The sequence below is a fragment of the Castor canadensis genome, chromosome 6 (genome assembly GCF_047511655.1).
Source record: "Castor canadensis chromosome 6, mCasCan1.hap1v2, whole genome shotgun sequence".
In the NCBI taxonomy this organism is placed as follows: domain Eukaryota; kingdom Metazoa; phylum Chordata; class Mammalia; order Rodentia; family Castoridae; genus Castor; species Castor canadensis.
The window spans coordinates 113,430,598-113,452,709 of NC_133391.1; the positions used below are offsets into that span (position 1 = coordinate 113,430,598).

At 43.8% G+C, this 22,112-nt stretch overlaps 1 protein-coding gene across 1 annotated transcript; it reads right to left on the reverse strand.

Moving 5' to 3' along the window:
- Positions 1 to 1,211: 1,211 nt before the first annotated feature.
- Bhmt (betaine--homocysteine S-methyltransferase) lies at positions 1,212 to 22,033 on the reverse strand. Its single transcript, XM_074077224.1, has 8 exons — positions 21,629 to 22,033; positions 17,812 to 17,944; positions 12,212 to 12,330; positions 10,810 to 11,001; positions 10,127 to 10,274; positions 6,345 to 6,527; positions 4,184 to 4,412; positions 1,212 to 1,938 (listed from the first exon to the last, which is right to left on the reverse strand). The coding sequence occupies exons 1-8, from the start codon at positions 22,016 to 22,018 to the stop codon at positions 1,752 to 1,754; spliced, it is 1,581 nt and encodes a 526-aa protein (XP_073933325.1). The 5' UTR covers positions 22,019 to 22,033; the 3' UTR covers positions 1,212 to 1,751.
- Positions 22,034 to 22,112: the final 79 nt, after the last annotated feature.

The following is a 22,112-nucleotide window of genomic DNA, read 5'->3' on the forward strand; positions in this document are numbered from 1 at the left end:
AATATTAAAGGGACATGCATTTTTTCAGAGTAATACAACAGACAAATTAAGTTTTTACCATATATGAAAGGAAGTATTAAATATTGAACTTGGTTTGGGAATGTAAGAGAAATGGAAGATAGAAACTTGCAAAAAAAAAAAAAGTGGAGTTCATTCTTATTTCACCTAAGCCATGTGCAACCTCTGAGAAGTATGCAACCGTTCTCTTCCTGTGCATCAGGGAGGAGTGCAGTATTAACTTTTAGAAGATTCTGGAACTATGTTTCCCTTTAAATACTGCTATCTCCTTTAAAAGTCCAGTGTACTTGTGAAATTGGTGGTGTTTTCTTTTAATAAATGGAGAAATTGAAGTAGAGAGATTTCACGCAGGGCTAAAATTATAGAACTAAAATAAAAATCAAATATAAGACGTCTCATTGCTCTTCTTTAATAGCAGAAAAAATCACAATTTCAAAACAGCTCAACCAATCCAAAAATGTTCAGAAAGCAGCATGAACTCTTTTTTTGGGACAAGGTCTTACTATCTTGTCCAGGTTGGTCTTAAACTCCTAGACTCAAGTAATCTCCTGTCCCAGCTTCCCTTGTAGCTGCGACACAAGCTGGTGCCACTGTGCCAAGCTATGAACTCCTTATTACATCAAGAGTAGCCATATTTATTCTAATAGATTTGCATGTGCAGGCTTGAATTCTCACAGGAGAGTAGATATTCTCAATCTAGGAATCCTGGCTTGTGCTTGCAGAATCTCCCCCCGCCCCCCCTCCTTTTTTTTTTCTTATTATGCTTTTTTTTTTTTTTAAGCTACCAAAGTAACCCAAGTTCACTGCTCTTCAATCTGACACTGGAGGCATTTAGGGAGGTCGAGGTTTGAGCAGTGTGAGGAAGACCAGTTTCCCCATCTCTCCTCCTCCTCCTCATTGCTCTGTCGGTTGCTTGGTGGTAGACGTGAGTCAGGGAGTGGAGAGCATTCTGGGACTCTGAGAACAGGACTCCGGGCTCTGGAGATACAATGCCTACTCCCATCTGGTTGACTTTCTCATAAGGATAAACTTACAATGGATGGTCCCCATATCGGAAGCGTCCAATAGCAATGGCTTTCAAACCATTAATGGTGAAGGGATGCAGTTGCCCAGCATGCACAAGACAAGGCCCTGGGTTTATTCCCCAGCACTACAAAAAACCAACAAAACCAACCATTCATGGGTCATAAAAATCAGTTTTAAGGGTTTCAACCAGCATGTTTTATTAATGAAATAGGTTGAGATGGAAAGGAATAGAATAGAAAATACCAGAATGAATAGCACATTTTGTTTCAGTGGCTATATGTTACATGTTTTTGGTGTGTCATTATATAAATGGATTCTTACTCAGAGGCATGTACCCATAGCACCTTATCTGTCTGTCCCTGGCTGGTGCCTGTGCTATTTATGACAGTTCTTGTCTCATCCTCCTTACAAGCCTACTAACTTATTGAAGTAGAACTAATGTCTGAATTGCGTTCTTTTCTTGCAGTAATTTCCATAAGACCTTACCCATGATGGGTGCTTAGGAAACTTGTTTAAGATTTACTGCATACTCTTTGTTGTTGTTTCTAAGGAAACTTCTAGAGATTTGTCAAGTGCTATTTGCGATTCTGTTTTCTTCTGCTAATACCAATTATGTGTAGGCTGGCATGAACACAAGCCTTGCTTTTCCTTATGTGTGCACTGTTGCCCAAACATGAGGGAATTGACCCTAAGTAGCTTCGTTGTGGCTACTGTGCTGATTTGAATTTTTGTTTTTCAAAGAGCTCTCTCAGCTGCTGCTCTGTCGTGGCTTCCTTCTGCTGCATCAGCTCTGCTGTCCCTTTGGTCACTCCCCAGGCATCTGGCTTTGACATGGAAGGATTGTATGGCCTGCCTGAGGCTATCCGAAGGTTCTGCCAGTACTCCTTCTGGGCCCTGTGTGAACAGAACACGTTGTCAGGCTCCTCCCCTGGTGTCAGGCTCTGGGTTGCAGAGCTAAAATACACCCATGGAGCTGTCTTTGGACTTTGGAGTGTGTCCATGAAGGCGTGTTGATGCTTCCAGACTTTCCAGCCTTAGAAGCTGTAGGCCTACAGTCACTTGAGTTCTTTGAGTGGAACACTCTTTTAACACATGCATAGGGTTCAAAAGCTTAGAATTTAGAACTGGGAAATTTTCATTGTTTTTTAAATCTTTTTGTTTTTGTTTTTGTTCTTTTGAGATGGACTCTCACTATGTAGCCCAGGCTGGCCTTGAACTTGAGATTCTCCTACTTTAGCTTCCCTAGGGCTAGAATTACAAGCGTGAACCGCCTGCCAGGTTAGAATCAGGATATTTTTATTCAATTTATGCAACCTCTCTGTCCTCATATTCTGGCACTCTAACTCATGGACCAGCTCTGTCCACATTTATTTTAATTTTTATTAGCATATATTAGCCAAAACAGTGGGTTTCATTGTGACATGCGTGTGACATATTTTGATGATGTTCATCCCCATCATCTTGTCTTTATTCCCTCTACTGCCCCTTCAACCTTTCTCTCTCTTTCTTGTGTATTGGGATTTGAACTCAAGGCTTGGCATTTGCTAGGCAGGTGCTCTACCACTTAAGCCACACACCCTCTCCACCATTCACACTTAAATGTGTTCTTCTCCAAGCCCATGATGGCTTCTGCACTCGACCGTGGATTCTGCTACCAGCCTTCTTCCTATTTCCATCATTTCTGGGAGCCCTTCTACAAGGTCCCTGAGCAGGACGGCTACTGCAGTTTGCTGACTTGGAACCTAACCTTACCCTGGGCACTTGAACCCTTCCCCTCCAGGCTCCTCGCTGCTCATCATCATCACGAGCACGGATGATGAAAAGCCTCCTCTCCTGCATGTCTGTCATCTATCGACCTCTGTCTCTGCTAGACTCAGACTTCCAGTTTCTCCCTACACCATTCTCTTTCCACCTGTCAGGGCCTCTTGCAAGCTACTCATCTGGCAATGTAATTCATCGTTCAAAATTCAGCTCAGGTGGCAGCTTTCTTTGACATTCTTCATTAATCACCTTCTGCCTTTTGCTCCCGTGGGCCATTAGCTCAGACCCCACACAGCTGTGCCTGAACTTACTCTACCATTTGAACTTCCCCACTTAGCTCTCTGACTACTGGGTTGTTAAATGTCAGGGGGCAGGGCTAGGCTACTTTAGCATCCATGACCCTATCTGGCAGATAGTCGTCTGCTGAATGGAGTAGAATTGACCCCTCTGCTTAGACACCCTTCTATCCCTTTTCTTTTCTACTAGACGGAATTCTAATTAACCTTCTAAACTTAACCCTGTTGCCAGGCACTGGTGGTTCATGGAATCCTAGCTACTTGGGAGGCTGAGATTGGGAGGATTGTGGTTCAAGGCCAGCCCAGATAAATAGTTCAAGAGAACCCCCCCTCTCCAAAATAACCACAGCAAAATGGACTGGAGGTGTGGCTCAAGTGGTAGAACACCTGCTTTGCAAGCATGAAGCCTTGAGTTCAAGCCCCAGTCTCACACACACACACACACACACACACAGTCACACAAAACATCACCCCCCCAAACCTTCTAACATATCTTTCTATTAAGCAGAGACAGTCATTATTTTCTCTAGTGCCTTTTTATCTATGGCTCTATTAAAGCAGTTATACTGATTTTCTTAGTCATTTTCCCCAGTGAATCTCAAGCCAGAGAACACAGATATCCATTTTTGCTATTTCCCATGCCCTGCACAGTGCCTGACATCAAACTTGCTTCCTGGTTTATGATTCGTCCTTACCACTGGAGTGTGAGCTGCGGGCAAAGACCTTGCCTGTCTGTCTCACCACTGCATTCCCAGTTCTGAAAATCCTGCCTTAGAATGAATATTATTACAAAGTTACATTTAACTCTTAAAATCAATGTTAGCATACCCCACATGGACGGTGCATTACAACAGGACAACTCCTATGTCACTGTCACTTCAGTTACAGACATTCTATATTCTTAAAGCCTTCTCAGAAACCACCCCATCAAGATGTCTTATAAACATCTCTGAAAGAATTTAACGATGGTGACTAACTCCTCATCCCATTGCCACTTACTTGCCCCCTTTCAGTGGCCTCACTCAGATACATTCAGAATCTGAACAAGTTTGGGTCAGCCAATGTAACTTAAAGGAACTTACCTTGCTCTAATCCAGGGTTTGGTGTGCATGTCCAAACCACTTCCCCAGCTGCCATGTTTTTCTGATGCTGGTGGCAAAAACCCCCGTTCTGGGGCCAGCTCCTCTGCAATCGCCCTGATATGGTAAGGCTCAAATCCACAGCACCCGCCAATGTACCTGACCCCCAGGTTGTAGGCCTCTCGGGCGTATTTTTGAATATCCCATCTGGTGGCAACTCTGGGCTCCAGTCCTGTAATAAATGGCATCATGTCTGAATTCTTTTTATAAAAACATTCAAGATAAATACCTCTAAGAAGCATGTAATTAGGCTGGGCATGGTTGACATGCTTGTAATTCCAGCACATGGGAGGCTAAGGCAGAAGGACTGGCAAGTTCAAGGCCAGCCTTGGCTATATAGTAAGACCCTGTCTCAAAAAGCTATAAAAAAAGCACATGATTTTTTATAAAAGGAATTAATTAAATAAGTTCTGACAGTTCAATTCTTAGGCTTTAAAAATATTCATTACCTTGTGTTTACATACCCAGTTTATATGACTCCCAACGATCCCTGCCCTCTGATGCTCTTACACTGTGTATGTCAGGGTTGGTCTGTGAGATCAGGGGAACATGGTGGGAGGATGGCAAGTGACTTCAAAGGCTGGGTAGTAGAAAATGTCATGCTTTCTGCCCTGCTCTTTCTTGACCCACTCACCCTTGGGAGAGCCAGCCACCAAACATCATCATGGCCCACGAGCTGAGGAACTGAAGCCTCCAGTCAGTAGACACCAACTTTCTCCCAAGAGCCACCTAAGTGAGCTTGGAGGAAGAACCCCAGTTCCTATCAGGCCTTTAGTACTGGTCAACATGGACTGCACCTTCTTAAGAGACCTGAAGGAAACCACCCAGCTAAGCCCATAGAACCGTGAGGTAAGAAACACTTGGGTTTTTTATTCACTTTTTTGGGGGGAGGTAGTGGGGTTTGAACTCAGGGCTATTGTGCTTGTGAAGCAGGTGCCCTAACACTTGAGCCACACCTCTAGCAACCCTTGGGTTTTGAGGCTCTATGTTTTATAATAATTCAGCAAAAGGAACACAAATGCCCTGCCACTCTCTTCCTCCCTGGTTCCTCCCTAGTTGTTATCTTAATCTTACCTCTCTGAGCGCCCCCATAGAATATAGGACTCCAGGATGGGAGGGGAGGCTGGCCTCCCTGCTTGACTCTCAAGGTAGACTCACCCCCTCCCTTCCCTCACATGCACGGCCTAGGCGCCCTTAATTCCCTGGCTTCACCTGCTGCTCTCTTCATGAACACTTGCTGCACAGTAACCCAGCCCATCCCAAAGGCTCTGCAGTATCCCAGCAACGTGGGAGGGAGGGACGGGGCTTCGGAGGTAACTGTTCCGTCCTCGTTTTTCTAATGAGAAAGATAAGAGCTAGAGGAATAAGGGATTTTCTTCCCTAAGGTCACACACCTCAGTCACAGAGCTGGAACTACAACCAACTCTCTGCTAGTTCCTACCCTGGAGAGTGGCCTTGTCACCAACCTCAGAGCTTGACCGATTGGCCATTACCTCTGATTTTACACTTTGGCTCAGGGTTTGGTTTGGTTTTTCTCTAGCTGGTCTTACCTTGGTCCTTCTACAGTTCAGTGTCAAGGGAGTTTTGGCTTCAGGAACAGAAACTAAGGGAAGGGCAAGAGATGAAGAGATGCAATATGCAGCCATTTCTTTTCCTTTTTTTTTTTTTTTTTTTTTAGAGGTATTGGGGATCAAACTGAGGGCCTCACACTTACTAGGCAGGTGCTGTATCACTTAATCCACATGCCCATCCCTTTTTGCTTTGTTTATTTTTCCTATAGGGTCTGTACTTCCTTTATTTTTTTCCCCTTGGAGCCAGCTTCAGACCATGATCCTCCTATCTATGCCTCCTGTATAGCTGGGATTACAGAAATGAACCACCATAACCTGCTTGTTAATTGAAATGGAGTCTCACTAACTTTTTGCCTGACCTTGAGCCTCAGTCCTCCTACTCTCCATCTCCTTAATAGCTGGGATTACAGGCATGTACTGCCATGCCTGGTCCAAACATTTCCTTACTCTAACAAAAGCTCTTTGGTGACAGATTCATTTGAAATTTGTCAAGCAAAGATACTGAGATAATTCATAAAAAATGTCTGTCTTACCAAAGGGGAATTCTGGGAGATCAATAAATCCCTGTTTGCCACAGTCGGGAGTGTGGTAAGCCAAGGGCTGGCTCATCAGGTGAGCTTTCAACTGGGCGGCCTCCAGGCCTTCTTTCATGAGCTTCACGGTCTGTAAACTGATTGTAGGGTCAAAGTGGCAGTTAACACCAACGATGGCGGCCCCTGTGATTGAGGAGAAGGTGTTAGCTTTAGGGATGCCCCACGCTCCTCTCCCCCTCGGGAAGCTTTTATCTGGAATGAAAAATTGGAAAGCCAGCGTTTGGTCCTTGCTCCCTGCAAACCCATCTCACCAGTGAGCAAGAATGACCGCTAGTGGGCAGGAAGGGCTTTCTGCAGAACATGCTTGGGAGAGACTGGTATAAAGTGCCACTTATGCACACTCGGTTGTCCATCTTTTTTCTCCCCACCCCCCAAAATAATTATTATAGTTTCTTTATTTTGCTTCAAATTTCAGCAGTCAATTTTTCAATGTTCGACATTCTGTGGCAAACACAATAATTTTTCAATACTCCATGCACCTGTGTTTACCGTAATGCTACTCATCCGAGGTGTAAATAAAATGTTCTCTCTCACAGGGCCCTTAATAATCTCGCCAGGCTTCCTGGGCACAACCACACAAAGTCATTTATTTTTATTTTTATTTTTTTTTAGAAATCTGTTTTCTAGAAGGCATTTGTGGTCTAGGATTAGTGGTTTGGGAAGAAAAAAAATCTCAAAAATCTTTTGATTTGAGCTACATGGTCAATGACCACTGGGACCAGCTTCCCCCCTGGCTCCCAACAACTCTGGGTTGACTTCTTAGGCCTTTCTTCTAAAATTTGTTGCTGTGAAATTTGGTTTAATGAGAACGAAGTATACGCTGGATCCTTCAATTTTTAAAAAAAAAATTTTTCTTTATATTCATTACATTCCTAATTGTATCTGGACCAAGGATGGTTTATCATGGCAATTGTTAGATGTGGTTTTAGAAATTTCTTTCTCCAGAAGATGTGAAGAGATAACATGACATTACTCTGTCCTCTCAAAATGGGAGGACTTCCCAAATAGAACTGTTCTTCTTCTTTTTGAGTTTTGGGAAAATATGTAATCATCAAATTGGCCATTTCAATCATTTTTAAGCATACAGTTCAGTGGCCTTAACTGCACTCACAATATTATGCAACTGTCACCATGATTTACAAAGTTATACAGCACCCCAAACGGAAACTATACCCCTTAAGCAAAAACTCCCAGTTTCCCCCTCGCCCCTTGCCACCTGGTAACCACTAATCTACTTATGTTTTTGTGGGCTTGCCCATTCTAGATATTTTATGTAAGGGAAATAAATTGATATTTGTCTTTTTTGTGACTGGTTTATTTCACTTAGCTTTCTGTTTTCAAGGTTCATCCCTGTTATAACATATATCAAATTGTATTCCTTTCATGGGTAAATAATATTCCATTGCATGGATATACTATGTTTTGTTTATCCATTCATCTGTTGAAGAGGGACTACTTCTGGGATGTTTCTGCCTCTACAAAGATGATCTTTTGGATGGACTCATGACCTAGGATGTTGTATCTTAGATACAGAGATACTAAGAACAAAGGCAGGAAAGAGTCTTTCTGGATGCCACGAGAGTGACACCAATATCCATATTCCAGCGCAACAGCCTTGATGCTACAATACTTGGCATCCAATGTGGAGGGGTGGTGAATCAGGGGTTCTCCCTGGCCTGGACCTGCAGCCTCCAGTTCATTCTTGTTTCATTCTCGAGGCTCTGTCCTCATGACACTTCAGCCATAGCTTTTGTCATGGTTACCAATGATCTCAGTCTTGCACACATTCCTGTGGGTGTCCAGCAGAATTCAGTCCCCTTCTACTAGCTCCAGAGACCCCACACACACTCTGTGCTGCTCCTGTCTCCCTGGCTGCTGGTTCTTTTCAGTCCTGGAGTCCTAAGTTCCCACCTCCACTACTCTTCCTTTTCAGTCTAGCACTTTCCATAACATAGACACCCAGCTGTCCACATTCCTGCTCTAACACTGGCCTTTCTCACTGAGTTCCAAACTTGCATATTTGTTTCTTACTTCTCTCCACTTGGATCTTGACTCTCTGTTTATTTTCTCTTTGGATGTTGGGGCTGCCAGGGATTTCTCTTAACTTTATCATACTAACAAATCAGTCACATGTTGGCTATTTATTGGGGGCATGCTAGGTATAAGTTTCCTTGCAAGAAAAGAGGTTATAGAGAAATATAAGCATAGGATATAGTCCCTGACATCAAGAATTTTTATAATTTAGACTGGGTTTTCCCAGGGTTTGGTCCATGAAAATAGGTTTTTATGATGAATTAAGTCAGGCAGTAGCTAGCTCTTCATACATTTCCTTCTTGGAGACTGACCATATATTTGACTAAGTTCTGCAGCAAAGATCCATACATACCTTGTTTTTTGTTGTTGTTTGTTTGCTTGTTTTTGTTTCAGGAGGTACTGGGCATTGAACTTAGGGCCTCAGCATAACTTAAAAAATTTTTAAGTGCATTTGGCCACAGAATCCTACGAACATTCTCACAGATGGGAAAATGTCACCTGAGGCTACTCCAACCGAATATTTGGCTATTCCAAATGCTATGGTTGCTGAGAAGAGGGGGATACCTCAGGGCAGGGATGATTGTGTCAGGAAACGTGGAGGCAGAGGCTGAGCTACACATTGGAAGATGGACAGATAGTCATCAAGCATCTCTTATGTGCTAGGCATAGGATATTCAGTGCTGAGCCAAACAGACATGGTCTCTGCCTTTCTGGATCTTACAGTCTAGAGAGCATGCTCCAAAGGACATAAATAGGGTACAGAGATAGAAAGATGGAGGCCTCAGTACAGAACAAGGAGGGGAGGATTGGGTGCAGGCACAGCACCCCCACACACACCAGTTACCAAAGGGGATGGTGAAGACCTCCCCTGATTTTTTTAAACTGTTAACTTGCTTCACTCCCCCACCAAAAAGTAGAATTATATGAGTTCATTCCCAAATAGAAATATTTCTTATTATTAATGACAAGTATGAAAGAGACTTTCATAAAAAAAAATCAGGAGTTGGGTGAGAATCAGAAATTAAATCGCCAGTCAAAATTTCTTTTTTTCACAGAGTGAGCCAGGCTCTTTCCCTGACACTGAATTACTCCTTGGGTTTAAATGAGGCCATTTTGAAAGTAGTCTGTGAGTTTCTCATAATTGAAATGAAAGCCAGTGCTAGGAAGGGAAATTGCATAGAAGATGTATTAGGTGGTCAGTTTTTCATATCAAAGTTTTTTTGATTTATTATACCAATTATAAAAAGCAAATCATGCTTGTCACTTAGGAGAGTGAAAAATCTTTGGCAAAGAGGGCAAGTAGCTTTAAAGTTATTAATGTTTACAGACCACTTCTGGAAACAAGTTTAAAAGAAAGCACATTTTATCCTAATGTTTCTCTTGACTGTTCTTCTTATTTCTAGGTGTTTAAAAATTCCAGGATAACCTGGTTGCCTGTGTGTGTGTGCGTGCGTGCGTGCATGTGTGCGTGCGTATGTGTGTGTGTGTGTGTGTTGTATTTATACTTCTCTTTCCTTTGGGATTCAATAGTGACACTGTTTCTAAAACAGTAAATTCATGCTTCTCCCGTTACCATATATTTCCTTGGCTGTGTCCAGGATTACCCGTGGATCCCTGGGAGGACGTGCATTTGGGGATACTATTTTAAAAGACTCACAAATTGCAAACAGATGGAAATCTAGCCTCACCTGCTCTCACCAGACGCACTGCGCACTCTCCAGGGGGCACACCATGCAGATCCCCTTCGGGTCCGATGCACATGGTTGCTGCCACTGGTTTGCCCGAGGTTTTCAAGGTCTCCACTGCCCACACAGCTTCTTCAACATGTTCAAAATACTGAAATCAGTTAAGGTGAGAGATCTGTTACTCATGCTTCCCTTGTAACAATGAGAACACTCTGCTGTTTGATCATTACCTGGCTTTTCTAGTGATAATTCAGCGAATATGTTATTATTGCTAGTGATTATATCTAGTGATGATTTAGTGAGACAATAAGCATTGTAAATACAGAATAGAATGGAATGGCAGTTTCTTAGTGTAAATTTGCAGTCAAAAGGTTTGGAAAACATTGGATTAGAAAATGGAGGTGTAGGTTCACTCCTATAATCCCAGCACCTGGGAGACTGAGGCAGGAAGATCCTGAGTTTGAGACCACCCTGGGCTACCTAGTGAGACCCTGTGTCAAAAAACCAAAACAATAAAGCCCTGCTATGTTAGAGTAACTGGATCAAAGTTAGCAGAAGCCTTGAACTGGAGAAAGATTCCACGAACTAAGTATCACTCTGACTAGTCATGATAGTGGACCATCATGCCAGTGAAAGGCAGAAAAAATGCACTTGAACTTGTCTCATCTTGGATCACCTTTGCTCACCTCTGCGATGAGGAAGTCCACATTCTTCTTTACAAACACCTCCAGCTGCTGATGGAATATCTTTTTGACTTCACGTTCACTCTTGCAGCTCAGATACGAAGGTGTCTGACTCACGCCTCCTGCCACCAAAGCGTCTCCCTCATTAGCTACTTGCCGTGCAATGTCACAAGCAGCTTCATTGACTTTCTGCCCCTAAAGTGGGTGAAGATACATCTACATTTGCATGTGAAATTGAAAAAAAATTACTTAAATGCCCACATATCCATTTTATGTTTGCAATCATGATTCCAGTAAAGGACCGTGATGGTACAGGTCAACCTTTTACCAAGTTGAGCACTTTGTAGAAACAACACTAATAATGATAATAAGTCTAGAAGCAGTATCTAGGACACATTATACCAAAGAGCTGTGAGAGGACAGAATGTACGGAAAAAATCACAATGAAGCTCTTTGTACAATTAATCTATGCTTATTGAAAAACAAAGGATCTGATACAGTATCTTCTGACACCTATGCTGCACTTGAATGAGTGGTCATGGTGGTGGTAGCAATGGTTGGCTTTTATGTTTCATGAGATTAAAATTCAGTAAAAATATGACAGAATTCATAACTTGTTAAGTATTTTCTTGACTGATAAATGCATATCTAATTATTTACAAATTAAAATTTGACTCTGGGCTGGAGGTTGGCATTTTTGTTTTTGTTTTTGAGATGGAGGTCTCAGGATAACCGTGAGTTCCTGGGCTCAAGTGATTCTCCCACCTCAGCTTCCTGAGTATCTGGGATTGCAGGTGGTATCATCAAGCCTGGCCGGGCTGGGGCTGTCACTCAGTGGTAGAACACTTGCCTAGCATGTGTGAGGTCCTGAGTTCAATTTCCAGCACCATAAAACAAACAATACCAATTAAAAAACAACCTTGTCTTCACAAAACAAACAGCAACAAAAACACCAAGCCCCAGCCCTGTAGGTTGCTCAGACTTGTGGAATTTTAGAACTCCCTGTGACACATTTTTGAGATGCACACCTCCCAACCTTGCTGGAATAAATGGTTTGCACAACAACGCAAGCTAGTCGAACCTTTCCAGGTTTACTGACTCCTGTGCCTGCACTCTTTCCCTACACCATGTTCATTAAAAATTGGAAGGAGGTGTGGATTTATAAGGATGCCCACTTTCCTCGGCACCTAAATCAAGAGACTGGCAGAATGATTAGTTGTTAAGTACTTCTTTCATCTTCTTCATTAAGTCACTTTCTGTTAATTACAGACTCCAGCTATAACAAGGCTCTCATTTTTGTAATCATAGAAACAAAACTCCAAGAGGCTCCAGCTCTTCTGGGGAAGATCTTGGGTGGTGGAGGGTCTATGAAGCCTGTCCCAGAGCCCCTGACTGGTGTACTCACAGATATCTTCTCTGCAACGTAGTTTCCCCTATTCTCCAGCTTGTCCTCACTGGCGTAGAAGGTGAAGGTCTGCATGACATTGGAGCCAGCTCTGAGGAACTCCCGGTGAAGCTGGCGCACTGGGAAATAGCACATGGAGAGCTGTCGTTTCTATCCACTTAGTAACCCACCATGTTTTCAAAAGGCTCTCAGATAAACTTGCATGAAAATGACTGCTGAGATTGTTGTTTTTAGTTATTTGGCATTTGCACATCTTGGAGGTCAACCACTGGGAGCTCTGGGTCTCTTGGAACCTCCTGCAAACCCACCATGGCTACATGGATGGGTGGTCAGAGGAGGGCAGTTCATGGTCCCATCTTCACCCATGTTGCTCAAAGTTTTGTTCATTGTGACTTGTTCATCATTCACAGACTCTTTGTGGGTGGCACTCACAAATACATGGAGGAATAACCCATTATCCTGTCCTCGAAAAACTATGATACATTGAAAATAACTGACTAGATGCTTGCCTACCATGCAGGAGTACCACAAAATAAAGAAAGCAACAACAAGCCAAGAAGTGATGTAGCACTGTGTGGAGGAAGAGATGATTTCTACCCTGGCCATGGAGCAGAGGCATGAGGAAGGTCCAAGAGATAAGGAATTATTGGACCTGCACTTTGAAGAACTCCATGTTCTTGCCAGATACAGAAGGGGGGAAGGGCATTCCCAGAAGGAGCATCTTGAGCAAAGGCAGGAAGGCAGGAGTGAATTGGGAGTGAGGGGGATAACAATGGTCTAAGTGGTAGGAGATGAAGTTGGAAAGGGGCTGTAGACAGAGCACAACTGGCCTAGTTATGCTGGGCTCCAGACCTCATGTGAGAGAAGCAATTAGTCCAGTGTTTGGCAAAAAATAAATCTGGTTGCAGGGTAGAATAAGAATTGAAGTAGTGTTCTCAAGCACAGTCTATGGACAAATGCCAAATGGCAAATTCACCAGGCTAAATAAATATGGCAGGAAAATTTTTCCCTTATACCTATCTCTAAAGAATCATGCTTTTGGGGCTGGCAGAGTAGCTCAAGTGGTAGAGCTCCTGCTTAGCAAGCATGAGGGCCTGAGTTGAAACAAAAAAACCAAAAAATCCCCCAAGAATCCTACTTTGCTTTAAAATAACAAACTTAAACCTGTTTCGACCATTAGATCCCATGCATACTTTGAAAAAATTATGGATTTGAGGGTCAAACACACCGATGTTCTAACTTATCCAGGGTGGGATATAGCCATTGTTTTTGTTGTTTGTTTTCGTGGTGCTGGAGATGGAAGCCAGGATCTTGCACATGCTAGGCAAATGCTCTACCAGCCCTCATCGTTTTTCTTAAAGCTTTCCTAGTCTCAGTGTGGCTGAGAAGCACCATTCTAAAACAGTGCAAAACACTAATTTTATAAAAATCAGAGTGAGACTTGGTATTGTTGTGGAATGAAGCGAAGTAAGAAATCAGCAATCCTGTCAGACCCTGCCATTTATTTTGAAGTTTCAGAGGATTACACAGTCCAAAGGTCCAGGAGCAGCTGTGTCAGAGGCCAGGAAATGACTGGGACACTGGAGTTCTTGGCCCTTCACCTGCTAAGGCCAGTAATGAGTCTGTATGCATCAGTCCTGTCTGCCCAGCAGAGTGCCTGGGATATAGAAGCTTGGCTTTTGTTTTTAAATTGATGAACCAGTGAGGTAAAAAAAGCTTCTGTATTTTAGAAATACAGAAATGGGTTTCCAAGCTTAGAGTCAAGACTTTCCTATAATTTGTGGGGTTTTTTATTCTTGGGTAGTACTGGAGTTTGAACTCAGAGCCCTAGTGCTCACTAGAGAGGTGCTCTACCACTTGAGCCATACCTCCTGATTTTTTTAAATCATGGAAACATTACCTCTTAGTGGGAATGGAACTTAAAAGCATGCCTAACATTAGTAGGTTTCAAGCTTGTTTTAATTAGCAATGGAACCAAATAAAAACGTCTTGTAGGAGTTCCTGTCTAGCAATCAGATGCACACAGAACTGCAGTGGTTGGGGAAAGATCTTAAAGGGGAAGGAGGCACTATAGACTAGGATGCAATGTTTTCTAACCTGGACGCTCAGCCAGTTGTTCCCATGATGACATCTTGAAATTATGCGCAAATTATTTGTGAATGTGTACGTTTTATAGGGGCAATGGCCCCAAATAGTTGAAGACCACTCTGAATGAAGATCACTCTGAATGGAGTTGCTTGTCCCCTCATGATTTTTTGGGGGTGGGCAGGGAAGGTACTGGGTATTGAACCTAGGGCCTTGTGTATACTAGACAAGCACTCGACCACTAAGCTACATCCCCAGGGTTTTTGTGAGATGGGGGTCTTGCTAGGTAGCCCAGGCTGGTTTTAAATTTGAGATCCTTTTGCCTCCACCTCCTGGGTCCTGGGATTAAAGGTGTGCATCTCCATACCCAGCACCTCATGCTTCTTAAGACTGAAATGCTAAGAATAAGCCACCTGAAACACACCTAGGGGCAATTACAACTTCAGATTCCCCAAACTCCTCGAGACCCAGGGAACCTGAATTTATTGCTGAATCCAATGCTGCTTCCATAGGTGCAAGAACCACAGCCTTGGGTGCCAGCTTAGGCAGGGGTAGTAGGATGATCATTTCTGAATATTCTTCCAACTTCTGTCTCCTCTTTTCTCCCATAATAAGGTTTCTAGACTCATCCTTTAACCAATAGTAGGAAGTGACTGGTCCCTAGGACATAAGGACACCACTTATGCTGATTACTTTGATTTTATAGCCTTAAACTCTGCATTATACTAGTTTTATTTTAACATCATGGAAGCTAAATGCACAATGTTGCACAGTTATGTACCTACATGGTTATATAGTAACTTCTAAGTTAATATGTAACTTGTAAGTTAATATATTCTTGAGAAATACATGTTCTTGAAATTCTACAAGGTCAGATAAAATCCTGTAGCATTTCTTTCTTTCTTTTCTTTTTTTTCCCCTGCAGCATTTCTGCAGTGGAATGGTACATTTGCAGTAAGACCATTTGGGAGTAAAATGTGACCTGACCCAACACAAAGGAAGTTGCAGATCAATCCTAGGTAATACACTGCATCTGTACTGTAGTAACTTTCTAAAATCCCCAAATTTCTGGTTTTGGAGACACATTTGATGCCCAGATAGTTTGAATGAGGGGTTGTGGATCTATAGCATGCCCTTCCCTTTCTTGCTGCCTCCAGCATAAAAAGTCAGGTCTGGGTACCAATCATAAAAATGTTTCAGATGAAGCGCTTGTAGGGACACCCTTCAGGGTCTATGTCAATTTTGACTATCACTCAGCCTAAATTATCAAAGTGTTTGTGGACACACAACTTCATTTGCATAAAATAGCATGAAGTAACTGATCAACTCTCTCATTCAGAGCATGCTTTGTTTTCTTTTTCTTGAGATGCTGAGAATTGAACAGAGCCTATGCACACTAGGCTCTACCACTGAGCTGCATCCTCAGACCCAGAGCATCAATGTTTTAAACACCTGTCACTTCTCCCAAAAGGCAAAATATAGCCACTATCCTGTGAGGATGGTTCTAGAAGGATGTGTGTTACAGGAGGTCTGTCTTTCCTGATGCACCTTGCAGTCCACTGTGCCTGACAGAGTTTGAGCTGGGTACTGATAGAGCCAACTACCATATGGAATTTCAGTCTGTGGCAGAAGGGATTAAACTGAATGCTTTGGTGTCATGGAATTTCCATTAATTCTTGAAAAGCATGCAACTCCCAGAAGAAAAAGCAGAGCAAATGCGCAACATACTTAAATAAGCCCAAAGTAATCTGGACACAGCTGATCAGGAAATAAAATGCTGGGCACCAGTTACTCACACCTATAATACTACCTACGGGAGACAGAGATCAGGAGGATGGCGGTTTGAAGCCAACCCCAGACAAATAGTTTGAGAGACCCTGTCTTGAAAATACCAACACAAAAAAGGGCTGGTGGAGTGGCTCAAGCAGTAGAGTGCCTGCCTAGCAAGCATGAGGCCCTGAGTTCAAACCCCAGTACCACACACAAAAAACATGTGCAATTTGTTTTGTTTGCTTGTGTGTATGTGTGGTGCTGGGTGCAGGTTTGAGGTATTACTCCTTCAGCCCGTAGTAAGCATGTGCCCCTCACTGCACCCCACCATTGGTGGCAGGAGGGCCTCTGCTAACTCTTGCATGCACTAGGAACACCACCTTTAAGATGTTCACTCTGGAGATCTGGGGTGTGCCCCTGGAAGGGAGTGCATGAGCAGGTGCCGTATCTCAAATGTATAATGGTTCAGGGAAGTAGTCATTATTAGGATTGAGGGATCAGATGGCTGTTGTTGGGTACCATTAATGCACTGGGTGAAGACAATGAAAGTCTAAGGGTAAATTAACTGTAGTTTAAGACAAAGCATGACAGTCTGAGGATCTCCTGGGTGGCACCTAAAGAGCCTCATCTGCAGCTAGAGAGCAGAGAGACTTGAAGGTCTGGCCCTGAAGTAGGTTACATAAGAGCAGAGCTCTAGAGAGGTTCAACTGTCAGCCAGACAAGGCTGCCATGCAAAAGCCAGGGCACTGAAAAAGAACAGATAGTATCCTGAGATGGGTGAAGACACGTGGATGGACTCAAACTTGAGAACCCTTGTATCCCCTGAATGCTCTGAGCCTGCAGAAATAGCCCTTCCTCCCTTGTAAAGATGAATGTGTCCAGGCTGGTGGAGTGGTTTAAGTGGTAGAGTATCTGCTTAGCAAGCTTGAAGCTATGTGCTCAAGCCCCAGTAATGCCCCCACCCCAAAAAGATGAATGCTTCCCTCTTGCTTGAGAACCATTGAGATGCTTCTGCCATGGAAGACAGCATTTATGTCCTCAGGTTCCCTCCTATCTCCCCTCCTGGCCATCAGAAGTCTGTGATCAAAAAAGTACAGGGGTAGAATAGATAGGGAGAGGTTAGTGAAATGTGAATTTAACTAGTCGTGATGTACAAAGGAGGGAGAGCTTATCCACAAGACAGTGATACCAATATGAGGTGGTTCCATGCATTCAAAACGGGTGGGGGGATGGGTGGACATAGGGGGGCAAATAGCTCACAAACACTAAGCTGGTCCATCAAAGGACAAGAGTCTTGCTGAGGCTGACAGGAGGTGGTGGTCAGGGTGTGGGGTGTTGGTTCCTGAGCTCTCAGGGGTGGCAGCCCTTGGTGATGGCAAAGTCTAGGAATGGGTGAGCAGAGGAAAAGTTCACTGGGGATGGTGAGGAGATTCAGGTGCTATCATGCAAAGTGCTGGACGGACCACCTGTAGACGTTGAAGTCAGCTAGACTGGTGAGGTAGGGGAGAGGGACAGAAAAGAAGGCAATCAGTCAGGTTCTAGACTCATCTAGAATGGGGGCCAGGGACTAGGAGGTGGGTAGCTGACAGCAGCAGGGAGGGTTGTGATGCTATGCAACAGGTGCCCAGCAGTCAATGTCAAGTTCAGGAAAATGTTGCACGCACACATCTGTTTGGTGTTTCCTGGACTTTGATCAGCATTGTGCTCATTATGAGAACTTAGAACAGAGTAGGGCTTGCACCAACCTGCCTCGGGGTGCTCCACAGCAGCTTCTGGGGTCCAGGGTCCAGCCTTTACGTAGCCTCGCTTCTCCAGTGCAAAGACAAACCCTCCATCTCCAATCACCACCTCTCCCGCATTTAGACGTTCCAGGATGCCCTGAAATTACACATGAGGGGGAAAAGAGTCATATGAGTTTTTAAGACAACTTTCTATCTTTAGTACTTTGGCTAATATATTCTTGAGAAATAGGATTTCTTAGAATTCTTAGAGAGAAATACATGTGTATTTTGCACATAAGTTTATGGCAGAATGCTCAGTGAAAATCTGTATGTTCACATGTGTGTGCTTGGTGTAGGATGGTGTTTTTCAGATTGCATGGAAGAGTATGCAGAATGGGGGTGTAGCTCAATGGTAGAGCACTTACCTCGCATGCCCTAAAGGCTCTGGGTTCGATTTCCAGCACTACAAAAATGCACAATCTTTTTTAAATTCAAAAGTATATATTTAAATTTTTAATATATTTATGGGTACAGTGTGATAATTTGATTCATGTATACAATGAATAATGTTCAAATAGGGTAATTAAGATTTCTGTTTCCTTACACGTTTATCATTCCTCTGCGTTGGGAACTTTTAAACTTCTCTCTTCTAGTTCTTTATATAACACATAATAAATCATTGTAAACCTAAATTGCTGTCACTGTAATGAAGCCCACATTTTCTCTCTCTCATGCTGGAGATTGAACCGCAGATCTTTTGTATGCTAGGCAAGTGTTCTACCATTGATCTACCCCACCCCCACCCCTGCAGTACATGTTCTTCAAATGGTGATGGCTAGTTTTCTTACTTTATCAATAAATTAAAGAGAGGATTAAAATTGTGAAAGAGGTTGAAGTTGCATATGATGCTATTTAGGCCTTTTGAAGGCTGAAAAGTCACAAGACACTTGGTACAGACAGAAGGAAGAAAATTCTAGCACAAAGGTGATCCAATCATGTAAAAGACAGGAGTCTTTGGCATTAAAGTTCATTTGCCACAACAGCAGCATTCAGGAATGTCATTGCATCCAGGAATTTGTGAGAACGTGCATCCTATACTCTGTGTCAGGAATAGGGGAGAGACCAGTGAAGTACTTATGAAGTGGTTTCCAGCCCTTTCTTTCTACCTATTCCATTTACAGTACCATGCACTCACCCTGGTGCTAACGTTCAAGAGTTTTACAGATTAGAAAGCAATTCACAAGTGTAACTTTTTTATTTTCCAATTTTAAAGAATCACAAAGTTTAAATAAAAGGTACCCCACATTCAATTGAGGCTTTCAAATCAGGAATTAAAGCCCAGAGTCCTTGAGTAATTTATGCAAGTTTTTCCAGACTAAAAGTCTTCTTGACTCTTCTTTTACCTAGATCTGATTTTAAATAGAAGTGGGGGAGGGTGGGATAGCCCTGAATAAACTGCAGAGGTAAGGAGTAACTTGGAATGCATTCATTTACTGTGCTGCATTTTCTACCAATGCCAGTGAATTATAAAAATGTGGCTATAGCAAAGGTTACATAGATCTGTGTAGGCATTCATAGGATTTTGCACCTATATTCTGCTTCACCTTGTTAAAGTCTCACTCATTTTAATCCTCCTCCCTGTCCCAGCCCACCCCGTGCCATTTGGACAGCAGATGCTCAGAGAGAAGAAATCACTGACGTTTTTTCACCATAGAGCAGGAAGTTAAACGGAGGATTATGTGATCTACTCCCTAATCCCCTTTTGAATCCAAACATTTTCAAGCCTGGAAGTCCATAAGTTAATAAACAACTTCAAAAATATAGAATTGTTCACATGTAAGTTTGAAATCCAAATATGTGTCATAATTACAATGTATCTAAATGTCACCTCTTAAAACTTCAGCTTGGATCACTGTGACCCAGTTAACAAGAAAATGTATATGCATGTATTTTTATGTTAGATATATATGTATCTAATTTCCACCACTCAGTTTTATCAAAACCATGAACAAGGGTCCCAGAAATGAGGAATGACTTGCAACTAACTTTCATTGGGGTAAAATGATTCATGACACTTTGGCAATTGACAGCTCTCATTGCACTTTCAAACTTCAATACCACATGATTTGAACATAGCATAGCTAGGAATGTGACATTTGGTGGGAGGGTGGAGAGGGGCAATTCAATTGTCAAGCTCATCAAAAATTTGTTGAGCAATTCCATCTGTATATACTAGGGCTTAGATTCTACTACATTTTTAAATTAGACTTCAGAACTCTTAAGATAGTGTTTTTGAGTGGAATGTGCTCTGAAAAAGCATAACAAAACAGTATATGTAACGTCAGCTCATTTTTGCTTAAAAAGTGCAAATTTGCCTAGACAGCAAAATATATCCCAAAATGTACCAGGCACTGTTCTTTGTGGTTTTACTAGTTATTTATAATGACTGTGTTTAGCTTCGCAACATTTTAAATTCAAACGTGTAGGCATTATTGCCTGTGCTTTAACACTGATAGGGAAACAAGGTGACTGAGAAAGTATGCCCCCAACACGTCCACCTGTCACTTAGCTTATTCTTCAAAGGTAATTCTTTAAAATGTTGAAATTTCTGAGTTTGAGTTTGGGGAGTGGCTATGTGAATGGGACCAAACCAAAGGAAAAATTAGCAAAATTTCCACAGGGATCACTCTTTCCCATCTACAGGGACTGCTCCTTGAGTAGAGGTATGGTGAGGCAGTGGTTGTCACCCACATGAACTGGCCATAACCTGTCATCTTTGGTCATCTTAACATCTTCCTCACATGCGCCTGTCATGAGACATGACCTTTGAAATAGTTAACCAATTAACCTTTTTCCTTGTAGGGCGGTCTTTCTGATTTGGTGATCATCCCTGTAGAAACTAGGCACACCTGGTGGTTTCCCAGCAGGCCTCATGGTCCTCACAGCCCATGGGGTACAGTTGGCTGGGTCCAGGCTGCCTCCCCAGTGATCTCCTGGGGCCTCTTGTGGCTCCAGGAGTGTGGCTGGACGTTGGATACCAAAGGGTCTAGTATATTTGTTCCTCTCTCCATCCTCTCTTCCTACTCGTCTACCCATCCATTCCCCAAAGGCGTCCCTTCCGGACTGGAAATAACCACCTCAACAAGCCACCAGGAAAGTGGAGGGAAGAGCTTGTTTACCAGGAGCTAGAAACTGCTGCGTTTGGGGTTTTCACGTCTTATGAACAGTTCTTCAATATCTCCCAGCCACTCTGTTCAGTTTTTCTCCATGAAACTTACCATCGCCCCCACCAGCGTCCTGGCCTTGGAGAGGCAGCAGCGGGCAGGTGCCCCAACAGCCAGCGGGACATTGCCGCCGCGCGCCAGGACGCAGCGAAAACCGTCTGGAGGCTGCGCGGGCTCCTCTCCTGCCGGCTGGAGCCCCGCGCACTCCGCGAGCTGCGGGCTGCCTGCCCCCACCACCGCCATCTGGCGGGAAATCGGGGAGTTCTGTGGTCTTGGAGTGGTTGGGCTCAAGAGGCGTTGCGAGTCTCGGTGCTCTGGGAGCGCTCCCTGGAGTCGAGGGTGACTCAGAGGGTGACTTGAGGTCCAGGTGGCAAAGATCGCAGAGATTTGGGCGCACTCTGATCCAGGGGTTGGGGAGAGAGAGGGACTCTAGGGGCGCTCTCTGGACAGGGAGAAGGAACCGGAGACTTAAAGGTGCCCTGGGGCCACGCAAGAGGAACTCCGGGAGCACCTTTTCCATTGAAGCCCGCAGGTGGGATGCCAGGTCCACAGCTAAAGGCCTCTGAGCTTGCGGGCGAGTCCGATTGACAGCACCCTCGGGCTCCCTGGACACTCACCTTTTTGCCCCCAACGGGTGCCATCTCCGTGGTTTGAGACGGGTACTTGGCACAGCTGAGGACCGACCAGGCGAGCCTTTCCCCCTGCTCAGCCGGTGCTCCCGCGCCGCAGCCGGCCTCTTTATACCGCCCGGGGCGCGGGGTGGGTTTCCCAGCGCTGGCGAGTGCCACGCGGCCCGGGGCGGGGAACACGCCTACCAGCCTGTCATTCAAGCCTGCGATCGCTGGGACATGTTCCCCAAAATGGGTGGGAACACGGAAAGGTAAGCTAAAAAAACAATGAGGTTCATCTGCGCACAGTTTGGTCCCCAACCTTGAACTACCTCCCTCTTGCCTGGGACCATGTAAGCCGCCACATAAGCCGCCAAATGAAGCCCCCAAGAATTTCATTCAATGCCCAAATATTTGCTAAGGGCTAGGAATTCAAGGTTTGAGAGAGAGAGAGAGAGAGAGAGAGACAGAGAGAGAGAGAGAGACAGAGAGA